A 12359-nucleotide genomic window follows, 5' to 3' on the forward strand; every position below is an offset into this window, starting at 1 on the left:
CATCCCAGAAGGCCAAAGAAAATTCACATTACAAAACGTGAAATTTCAAAAATTCATGTTACAAATTGTGGAATTTCAAAAGTTCAAGTTACAAAATGTGTCATTTAAAAAATATAAACAATCCCCCAGAAATGTGAATGCTCTTGATATATTTTATTTTGAAATTCGAGAGTTATGAGATGTTGCAGATCAATGTTTAAATTATTTCCCCTTTATTTGTTCACCAAAAGCTCGTTTCTGAGTTATTTTTACCCTGGAATTGTTTTTTTTTTGGGTGAAATATACCAACGAATATGACTAAAGAATAGAAAAACAGTAGAAAAACTAGTTTAATATTGCTTTTGGAATGTTCTATATTATTAAAGTCATAGCATAAAGTACCATGAGGAATTTAAAAGATGATTCTCTCTTTAAAAAATTGCTGTCAACGAATAAACTGGTAAAAAAAACTATAGTTCTATCATTAATACTTTATATATTTGAAGGAATAATCTTTTAAGAAACGTGTATATATCGAAAGCGTGTGCTCGGATGGGTTTCGCCCACTTTTTATCGGGTTAGTCATATGGCCAAGAAGTGATTTATAAAAAGGAAATCGCTTTCCATAAGGATAGCAAGCGCCGTTCGACAGCAAATGGACGAAAGGGCAAGTGGTGATGACGTCATATACAAGCGGCGAAGATTTTCCCTTCAGACGGGAAAAACAAAACAAAAAGAGAAAGGAAAAAAATGAATAGAAATATAAAACATATTGTGGAAAATTGTGTGAATTATGAACCTTTTCTCCAACGGAAAAAATATTACCAGAAAACAAGATAATAACTAAATCATTTAATTTATAAATGCCGTTAAGGTATAAGCACTATATAGAGTTATAGACTGTCAAAGTATTTGCCCGGTTTAACAGCATTAAAATTGAAATCATTTTCATGTATACAAAAACGAATTTATGATACGAGTATCGGGATGAATTAATATGCAATATAGTTAGTTATACGTAGTACTATCCTATTAATATTAGAACATTTATTTCATATTTATAAGGAAAATACGTTAAAGCCAAACAATATATACAGGGGACTGGTATACAGCAACATACATCATAGATAAATTTCTAAATAGAAACGTTGAATAAACCGATAATAACAAAAAAAAACAGCGATTCGGACACAATTTTTCCCCCATTATTTATTTTTTTCCCCCAAAATGTTCAAATATAAAATGAATAATATTCGTGAAGCATCTTATTTTGAACAGAAAGTTGTCATTACGGGAAACCTTTTTTCCCCCATAATGCAACCCTGACCGGAATTGCGAGAGAAAAAAGATGGCCGAATAGGCGGTTCTTAGTCTGCGAATATTTGTCTTTTTTCCCCGACTAATTTGTCGTTTAAGTTTAGTCACTTAACTAAACCGAAGTATTTACGACGTTTCTAGAATTATTCACTTTGCAGATTCAACATCAGTCATCCATCTTAAAACGGTGCGACTTTATTTAGCCTAGCTTCGCTAGCTAGCTGCTATCAACAACACCAGGCGTCTCCACCAACACGTCGTCAAAAAGCCAAATTCAAGTGAGGGAAATGGCCGCCATAGCAACAACAACAACAACAAATTTCCAGGAGGAACTTTCTGACATAAAAGAGGACCTTACACGTCACCATCACCCCATTGATTGCAAATTGATTAAAGGGAAAGTTATTCTTCACAAACTCGAAGGTGGGTTGACTTTTGATCAGATGTGCCATGTGAGATAAAGAGATTCATGTTCTTTTATCTCAGAGAGATAAAAGAACATGAATATAACGAGAATAAAATTGTTTTTTACATGGTTTAAATCAAAATATGATGAATGTTGAATTATAGTTTACTATACTATTACAAAATTCAACTATGAAACAGTTATTTTCTCAACCGAAAGTTCTCTGTGTGAGCTCATTTTTAGCGTATTATTAGATTTAAGTAACATTTTGGGAAAAGTCATAAAATTATGCGATTAAATACATTAAATTACTTATTTTTGCATCACTCGAACTGAAAGCTGTTCGGTAATATTTGGTCAGTGTGAAAAATTTGATTTTAGAATAATTTTGGTGGTTTATGTGATGAATAGCAACAAATGAAAAGGATAAAATATTTCAAATAATCAACATAATCTGAATGTCACAACCTCTTTGTCTTTAAATGGTGTACTGGATGACTGGATCAAACCTTAAATGTGACTTTTCTGGCATGTATCATTGCGAAATAATCAACCATGCTGTGATAATTAACTTGTAAAAGTATTATCTTTTTGTCCTTGTAGGTTTCAGGGAAAATCCTAGTCCTGATGGGAAAGAGTTTGTTGGCCATAAAGAGCTCCCCCAAATCAAAGAGGAGGAACCAGAGTTTCCTCAACAACAAATGAGAGAAGAGCAACTTCCACTCCAAAAGGAGGAAGATGATGTCACTTGGTCCCCTGGTGAGGCCTTGACAAGGCAAGATGATCTGGGCGTGGCCAGCGGAAGGGCGGAGCCAGCAAACGCCTCAACATGGCCCCAAATTAAGGAAGAGCAGCCAGAGTTCGTTCAACAAACAATGATAGATGAGCAACTTCCAATCAAAAATGAGGAAGATTATGTCACCTGGTCACCTAGTGAGTCCGTGAAGTGGGATGATCTGGGCGTGGCCAGCGTAGGGGTGGAGCCTGAAAACACCTCAACTTGGCTCCAAAATATAGATGAGGAGGAGCCAGAATTCCCTCAACAGTGCAAAAGAGAAGAACAACCTCCAATCAAAAACGAGGAATGTGTCAAATGGTCAACTTGTGAGCCTATCAAGACTGAAGATGATATAGGCGTGGCCAACAGAGGGGCGGAGCCGCTGAGCGGCAGCTCAACCGAAGGATGGCGAGCAGAAAATTTAATTGCTCCTTTATCAGATGGCGATGACTTGCTTTTTGACAATGATGAGGATGAAGATGTTGAGAAATATCTCAGTGGCGACAAACTCTGCAAATGCTTTCAGTGTGGGAAAACTTTTGTGAAAAAGTCTAATTTGAAAAGACATATGAGGAGCCACACTGGGGAGAAACCCTTATCATGTACAGTTTGTGATAAAACATTTACACACAAGGGAAGATTTATAATGCACACAAGAACCCACATGGGTGACAAACCATTTTCATGCTCAGTTTGTGGTCAAGCATTCACACACAAGGGAAGCTTAAAAAGACACCTAATCACCCACACTGGTGAAAAACCATTTTCGTGTTCAATTTGTGGTCGAAGATTCACACAGAAGGGAAGTTTAATTTGTCATGCAAGAACACACACAGGTGAAAAACTACTTACCTGCTCAGTTTGTGGTCAAGCATTCACACACAAGGGTAACTTAATTAGGCACGAAAGAATCCACACAGGTGAAAAACCATTTTCGTGTTCAGTTTGTGGTCGAAGATTCACACAGAAGGGAAGCTTAAACAGTCATGCAAGAACACACACTGGTGACAAAAAAACACTTTCCTGCTCAGTTTGTGGTCAAGGATTCACAGACAAGGGAAACTTACAAAACCACACAAGAACCCACACTGGCGAAAAACCATTTTTGTGCTCAATTTGCGGGAAAGCATTCGCTCACCAGGCAAGTTTATATAATCACGCAAGAACCCACACTAACAAAAAAACATTTTTGTGCCCAGTTTGTGGTCAGACATTCACACGGAAGGAAAGCTTAATTAGTCACACAAGAACCCACACTGGTGAAAAAACATTCTCGTTCCCTGTTAGTGGTCAAGCCTTTTCCCAACAGGAAAGTTCAAAAACCCACACTGGTGAAAAAACATTCTCGTTCCCTGTTAGTGGTCAAGCCTTTTCCCAACAGGAAAGTTCAAAAACCCACACTGGTGAAAAACTATTTTTGTGCTTAGTTTGTGGTCAAACATTCACACGGAAGGGAAACTTAAAAACCCACACAAGAACCCACACTGGTGAAAAACCATTTTCCTGCTCAGTTTGCAGTAAAACCTTTTCTCAAAATCAAGATTTAAAAAGACACACAACCACCCACACTGGTAAAAAACCCTTTTCGTGCTCAGTTTGTGGTCAAAAATTCACACGGAAAGGAAACTTAAAAACCCACACAAGAACCCACACTGGGGAAAGACCATTTTTCTGCTCAATTTGCGGTCAAGCCTTTTCTCAACAACAAAGTTTAAAAACCCACACAAGAACCCATACTGGCAAAAAGCCATTTTCTTGTTCATTTTGTGGTCAAACCTTTTCTCAACTGCCACATTTAAAAACCCACACTAGAACCCACACTGGTGAAAAACCATTTCTGTGCTCAATTTGTGGTCACTCATTCTCTCGAAAGGACCAATTAAAAGGCCACACCAGAACCCACACAGGTGAAGAACCATTTTGTGGTCAAGCATTCTCATTGACTCACATGGGACTCTTAAAAGAAGACTTATTAACCCACACTGAAGGACAATGTTTTCCTGCTCAGTCTGTGTCCACTGATTTGCTACAACAGCCCAATTAAAAGCCACACATTAGAACCCACATTGGTGAAAAACCTTTTTCCTACGCAGTTAATGACACAAATGTGAGAAGCAGTGGCCAATGACAGTTTTGCTTGGTTCATCAGTTTCTGGATAAAAGATAATTGTATTTGGTATTCTGAAAATCTTATTCACACCTGCTTTGTCCAACTCGTGTGTAATCCACATCCATACTATTCAAATATACAATGAGGCAAATAAGTATTTAGTCAACCACCATTTGTGCAAGTTGTCCTACTTGATTACCTACTTGATCCTACTAGATTACAGAGGCCTGTAATGTATAGCATCTGTTTTAACTCATCGGTATAAAAGACACCTGTCCACAACCTGAGTCTCTCACGCTCCAAAGTCCACTCTGGCCAAAACCAAAGAGCTGTTGAAGGACACCAGAGACAAAATTGTAGACCTGCACCAGGCTGGGAATACTGAATCTGGGATAGGTAAAACGCTTGGTGTAAAGATATCAACTGTAGGAACAATTATTAGAAAATGGAAGACATACAAGACCACTGATAATCTCTCTCGATCTGGGGCTGCATGCAAGATCTCACCCCGTGGGGTCAAAATGATAACAAGAATGATTATGGCTAGATGAAACCAAAATAGAACGTTGTGGTAGAAACACAGGTTCTCGTATTTGTGGGAGAATGGATACTGATTGCATCTGATCTTTGAGGATGACAATGATGCCAAACACAGCCAAGAGTTTTAAAGGAGTGGCTTTGTAAGAAGCATTTCAAGGTCTCAGCCCAATAGAAAATATGTGGAGGGAGTTGAAAGTCTGTGTTGCTGTTGGGTCTGAAGTTACAGATCCCCATACTTACCAACCGTGCACAAAGGAAAAACGAGGCATGAGACTGTGTTATATTTTAAAGTGACCGCCGGCTGGGAAAGGTCGGAGGCGCGAGTCCGTGACTCGCGCTCGGCTCCGCGGACTCTCTCCAAGTCCCAAGTTTATTAAGTTTCAGCATTGATGTCATGAAAACGGTACAACAGACATGTTAAAGACATCGATTATGATTATTGACAGGTTGTTCTTTGTCAAAGAGAATTTGTATGTCACGAATCCTTGCATATAATCTTTCAATCCGTGTCACGGTTAAATGTCTTAGGGACCTTCAATCCATATTACAATCCTCAGTGTCACCACCATCATAGGTGTCACTAAGTGTCACTGTTCGGCTGCAAATTTGTCATAGAGCCAATAGGGAATATGTATGTCCTTTGAAATGCACATGTTAGTCTTTTTACGCAACTTCAGTTGCCAAATGACAGCCCAAAAAGATCACTGCTCTAGGGGAGATCTGATTGGAGGAATGGGTCAAAATACCAGCAACCATGTGTTAAAAGCTTGTGAAGAGTTACAGAAAACGTTTTGCCAACAAAGGGTATATAAAGTATTGAGATGAATTTTTGGTATTGACCAAATACTTATTTTCCACCATGATTTGGAAATAAATTATTTAAAAATCAAACTGATTTCTGGGTTTTTTCCCCACATTTTGACTCTCATGGTTGAGGCTTACCCATGTTGACAATTACAGCTCCCTCTAATCTTTTCAAGTAGAAGAACTTCCACAATTGGTGTTTGACTAAATACTTATTTGTCACACTGTATAAGAATCTTGAGTGGAAATAAAGATTTTATTCACTTCATAATTGTAAAATCAGAATACGCTGCCTTTTTCATATTATTTGAAATGGTAGAACCGTAATTCAAAAATTCAGTAAATGCTCAATGTGATGTAAATAATATGGAACAATAATTTTTGCATTTTGCCAAAATCTCAAGGCGAACCATTACCTGAAAATTGTATGATTTAAAATTATGTCAACTATATTAATATTATGAAGTCGTTTTCATCAAAGTTTAATTAACAGGAATTGAATAATGCCAAAGAGCTTCCGGTTTACATTACATAAAATATAAATGACTTTAATCTCTATTAGGATTTGAATGTTGTTATAGTACCATCTATGATATCATATTTCAATTTTAACCTTGTAACAGTTTTTTTTTATTTCAATCTCTTAATATATAGATTTCTTTGTAGATTTTATGTTGGTTATATTGATTCTCCAGGTTTTTAATAGGAAATAACTAAAACATATCATTTGGTTATAATTTTTTCCATTGGAGATAAGGTTAATAGCTCACATTATTTTCCGTAATAGATATTGTACTTTTTCCCTATTTGGGTTGCGGGGGGTACTGGAGCCCATCCCAGCTGACCACACAGGTGGAGCTATAGTTTTCTTTACCAACTAAATCTTTGACAGCTGTTTTTACAGATTTCTAATCATCATTGAAGTACCACACAATACTTTATGTTATGACTATAATAATACAGAATTTACCAATACCAAGAGTAAACTATAATCTTTCATCAGGAAATGAGTGATTTCTACTCTTTTCTTTATTCTCAATCATTGGTAAATTTCACCCAAAAAATGAATATCAGGGCGAAAATAACTGAGAAATAAGCTTTTTGTGAAAATATACATTGATCTGGAACACCTAACTCTCGAATTTCAAATTAAAATACATCAAGAGTACAGTCGTACCTCTACTTACAAAATTAATTATTTCTAGAACATTTTTCGTGATTTGAAAATTTCGTAAGTAGAGCAGAATTTTATATGTAAATACTCTAATTTGTTTCATGGTCCTCACAAAACTACCAACTAAACCCTAAAAATTAATCACAGCGTCCCAATTTTGTAGGAAAAGTGTGAAGACACAAAAATGATGATCATCATAGTTATTTTAAAAAGCCATTAAAACTTCTTCTAGGCATAAGGTCAAGCACACAACGGCAGTCAAAGAAACATGGAGGGTCGTTGTGAGGGAGCCAATGCAAGCCAGTAGAGCGGAGTGAAAATGTCAAGCAAGCAGTGCATCCGTGAAAATGTCAAAATAAACTAACAGACACGGGAAATGTATCAACATTTTTGTAACTTGGATGTTTTTTTGTATCTTGAGGCACTCATTAGCATCTGTCAAGTTCGTAAGTCGACGTATGTCTCTATAAGACTTTAAATTCTCAATCTATCCTAAAGGACGTCTCGTCAGATAGACAGTTGATAAAATATATCATTTATCTTTGTGTTTTGCAGCTTTCAGAAATGATCTTGGTGCTGATGAGCAGGGGTCTGGTGACTTTGAGGAGAAATTTGTGCTGCCCCAAATCAAATGGGAGAAACCAGAGTTCATTTTTCACCAAAAGAGAGAAGAACAACTTCCCATCAAAAAGGAGGAAGAAGAGTTGCCGGACATTAAATTGGAAAGTAGCAGCAGGTTGACTGGCGAGCCCCTGAAGAGCGAAGATGATCTGGTCTTGGCTAGCGGTGCAGTAGAGCCTGCAAACACCTCAACATGGCCCCAAATTAAAGAGGAGGCGGAGGAGCCAGAGTTCTCTCAACAGCAAATGAAAAAGGAGCTATCTCCAATCAAAAAGGAAGAGCAAAATGTAACCGGGTCAACTGTTGAGCCTTCCATGAGTGAAGATGATCTGGACGTGACCTGCAGAGGGGCACACACAGCAGCAGCTCATCAAAAGGACGGCGAGCAGACTCTTTCATTGGTCCTTTATCACAGCGATGACTTGATTCATGCGAATAAGGACGATGAAGGTGTTAAGACAAATCCTAGTGGCGACAAACTTTGCAAATGCTCTCGGTGTGAGAAAACATTTCACAATAAGTCTCTTTTAAAATCACATATGATGACCCACACTGAAGACAAACCATTTTTGTGCTCAGTTAGTACTAAAAGATTTACACGGAAAGGTGGCTTAAACATCCGCACAAGAACCCACACGTAAAAACCCCTTTTCGTGCTTGGTTTGTGGTCAAGCATTCACACACAAGGAAAGTTTAGAATTCCACGCAAGAACCCACACTGGTGAAAAACCATTTTTGTGCTCAGTTTGAAAATGATCAAAACATTATTTAAAAAGCCATTAAAACTTCATCTAGGCATAAGGTCAAGCACACAACGGCAGTCAAAGAAACATGGAGGGTTGTTGTGAGAGAGCTAATGAGAGCCCAGTAGAGTGGAGTGAACATGACAAGCAAGCAGTGCATCCGTGAAAATGTCAAATTAAAATAACAGGTACAGGAAATGTATGGACGTTTTTGTAACTTGGATTTTTTTTCTATCTTTAGGCACTGAGGAGTTTGGAAGTAGAGGTATGGCTCTATAAGAGTTTAAATTCTTAGGTTAACTTAAAGTACTTCTCGTGAGATGGACAATTGATGAAATATAACATTTATCTTTGTGTTTTTCAGCTTTCAGAAATAATCTTGGTGCTGATGGGCAGGGGTCTGGTGACTTTGAGAAGAAATTTAAGCTCTCCCAAATCAAAAGGGAGGAGCCAGAGTTCCCTATTCACCAAAACAGAGAAGAACAACTTTCCATCAAAAATGAGGGAATTGTGAGCCCATGAAGACAAAAGATGCTTTGGGCATGGCCAGCAGAGGGGCGGACCCAGCAAACACGTCAACAAGGCCCCCAAAAAAACTATTTTTATGCTCGGTTTGTGGGAAAAGTTTTACAGAGAAGGAAAGTTTAAAAATACACTCAAGAACCCACAATGGTGATAAACCGTTTTCCTGCTCAATTTGTGGGCAAGCATTTACACAAAGCGGAAAAACTATTTTCGTGCTCAGTTTGTGATCACTCTTTCTCTCGAAAGGGCCTAGAAAGCCACATGAGAACCCACACAGATGAAAACCCATTTTCATGCTTGATTTGCGGTAAAGCTCTGTCAGAAGCAAAACTTAAAAGTCCAGACGAGATCCTACACTAGTCAAAAACCATTTTCCTGTGCAGTTTGTGGTAAAATATATCTAGAAAAGGGAAGTTTAAAAATACACACAAGAACCCACACAGGTAAAAAACCCTTTATCTGTTCAGTTTGTTGTCAAGCATTTGCAGAGAAGCCAAAGTTAAAAAACACACCAGAACCCATACTGTTGAAAAAACCTTTTCTTGCTCAATTTGTAGTCAAGCTTTCTTTCAAACACCAGTTAAAAAGCCACACAAGAACCCACACTGATGAGAACTCCTTCTTTTCTGTCCAGTTCATGTTCAAACGGTTTCACAGAAGGAAACCTGAAAAGAAAACTTAACAACCCACACGGGCGAAAAGCCTTTTTGCTTAATTTGTGGTCCAACATCCCGCCCCAATAATTCCTTAAAAATACCAATAATAACCCATATTGTTTAGAAATCATTTTTCTGCTCAGTCTGTTGGATTTATTCAAAAGATTTAAATGGTGAGTTTACAACAAAATACACAATAACTGCCAAATATTGTGAGTATTTGTTAGGAATTATTGAAATCATTGCCAAATTTCAATTCCCAAAATGCATTTGACTTTGCCTATAGTTTTTTCTACTCACACTGTACTAACACTTATAGGTGTTACTTTCATATAGATTTTATATGTGCTTTTGTTAATAAATGTATGCCATAAAAGTTGAGTTATCTTTATATTAAGGTCAATTATCACATTTAGGAAATAAACCTTATATAATGGAGTTTTTTTACTATTTACCCCACACAGAATTCTTACCGGCCAAATAGTCATATTGGGCCATAAAGGCTATTTGACCGGTTACCGGCTACAGAGCCACTGCCTTCTCATTTAGCCCAGTGGCTAACACAACTACTCAAATTCAGGACGGAAAATGTCCCAGTGCCGGAATCACATTGTTTGCCATTGCTTCTAGTTTTAGCAAGCCACTCCTGACACCATGTTTCGGATCGCGTCTCTATTCAATTGAATAACAACAGCGCGTAGCATTATGGGTAGAACTGAGGACGTGCTACAACGATGAACCACTAGATGACGCTACAGTACAATAATCTGTAACAGCGAGTGGCGACGACGTCATATACAAGCGGCGAAGATATTGCCTTTAGACGGAAAAACATAAAAAAGAATAGAAATACGAAACATATTGTGAATTATAAACCTTTTTCTCCAATGGAAAAATGATAACCAACCGATTTTTTTAGTCATTTCGTTTTAAAAACTCATACAATCAATACAACCAAGATAATAACAAAATCATTTAATTTATAAATGCCATTCGTGTATAAACTCTGTTAAATTATATGGAGACACAAGTCAAAGTTTTTACCAGGTTTAACATTATTAAAATTTAAATATGCAAAAAGCTAATTGATAATACGAGTATCGGAATTATTGAATATGCCACTTAATTATACGTACTAGTATCCTATTATTATTAAAACATGTTTTCATATTTATAAGAAAAATACGGGAAGCCAAACAATATATATTAACAGGGCTTTTATACTCGTGGACTGCAACATACACCATAGATCAATTTACAAATAGAAAGTTTGAATACACATTTGGAATGATAATAACACTTTTATTTCCGTTAAAAAATATCACAACATATCGACAAAAGCAGCGATTCCGACACAATGTGTCTCCCATTATTAATCGCCACCCAAATTTTAGAATATATAGATTATATATAGGATATTATATATAGATTGAATATTATGCATACGTGAAACATCTTATTTTGAACGGAAGGTTGGCATTACGGGAAACAGTCTTTTCCCATCATGCACCCCTAGAAATGCGAGGGCAAAAAAAAAAAAAAATGGCCAAACAGGGAGCGCTTAGTCTGCGAATATTTGACTTTTTGCCCGTCTAATTTGTCTTTTAATTTCAGTCACTTAACTAAACTGAATTATTGACGACGTTTCTAGCATACATCACTTTACGGATTCAACATCAGTCATCCATCTTAAAACTGTGCGACTTTATTTAGCTTCGCTTCGCTAGTATCTGCTATCAAAAAACAAGCGTCTCCATCAACACCACCATGAAAACAACAACAAAGTTCCAGGAGGAACTTTTTGACGTAAAAGATTACCATAATCGTCACCACCACCCAGTTGAATGCAAATTAATGCAAGCAAAAGTTATTCTTCACAGACTAGCTGGGTTCACGTTTGATGAGCGTTTGTTTACAGTACACGGCGTGACTTATGTCCAAATGTTACTCTATTGATGGGGCAATGTGTGTACTATTTTGGTGTGTACATTTTATTATCTCCCAATTCCATTTTAAAGGCCTGCAGTTGGGAATACTACCCGTGGATTACAATATGTTGCATGTGTGAAGACGTTGACTGCGTCTATTGGTCCAAAAAAATCATGAAACATAATAACTCCCCACCTATCCAACCGAACCCAAATTTACAAATTTCTCAAATACACACTTCAATTAAAAAAAGATTACACATTATTATCATTATTATTACCATTATTATTATTATCATTATTATTACCATTATTATTACCATTATTATTATCATTATTATTATCATTATTATTATCATTATTATTATCATTATTATTATCGTCATTATTATCGTCATTATTATCGTCATTATTATCGTCATTATTATCGTCATTATTATCGTCATTATTATCGTCATTATTATCGGTATTATTATCGTCATTATTGTCATTATCGTCATTATTATCATTATTATTATCATTGGTTGCGGTTGTGGTTGTGGTAATCATCGGACATAGGCTTTGTCCTTCATGTTACCTCACTCCAAAGTTATTACATAGAAGGGATTGTGCGTCATGCTACCGCAAGTTCAGAGTCCTGATGGCTGTTGGAAAAAAGCTGTCATTGAGCCTATTTGTCCGTACATTGTTAGACCTGTAGCGTTTGCCAGAGAGTATTAACTGGAACATGTCGTGACCAGGGTGTATGGGTCCCCGACAATGTTCCCGGCTCTGCTGA

The 12359-nt window shown here is 36.9% G+C and overlaps 1 protein-coding gene across 1 annotated transcript; it reads left to right on the forward strand.

Annotated features, from left to right (window-relative positions):
- The first annotated feature begins 1336 nt into the window (after nucleotides 1-1336).
- LOC144213426 (uncharacterized) lies at nucleotides 1337-6203 on the forward strand. Its single transcript, XM_077741872.1, has 2 exons — nucleotides 1337-1719; nucleotides 2306-6203. The coding sequence occupies exons 1-2, from the start codon at nucleotides 1584-1586 to the stop codon at nucleotides 4522-4524; spliced, it is 2355 nt and encodes a 784-aa protein (XP_077597998.1). The 5' UTR covers nucleotides 1337-1583; the 3' UTR covers nucleotides 4525-6203.
- The last annotated feature ends 6156 nt before the right edge of the window (nucleotides 6204-12359 follow it).

Source organism: Stigmatopora nigra, chromosome 20 (genome assembly GCF_051989575.1).
Source record: "Stigmatopora nigra isolate UIUO_SnigA chromosome 20, RoL_Snig_1.1, whole genome shotgun sequence".
In the NCBI taxonomy this organism is placed as follows: domain Eukaryota; kingdom Metazoa; phylum Chordata; class Actinopteri; order Syngnathiformes; family Syngnathidae; genus Stigmatopora; species Stigmatopora nigra.

Excerpts from the sequence above, each read along its gene's own strand:
- LOC144213426 (XM_077741872.1), top strand. The coding sequence starts at position 1,584 with ATGGCCGCCATAGCAACAACAACAACAACAAATTTCCAGGAGGAACTT. Across the intron at positions 1,720-2,305 it reads TATTCTTCACAAACTCGAAG|GTTTCAGGGAAAATCCTAGT; the intron begins GTGGGTTGACTT and ends TTGTCCTTGTAG.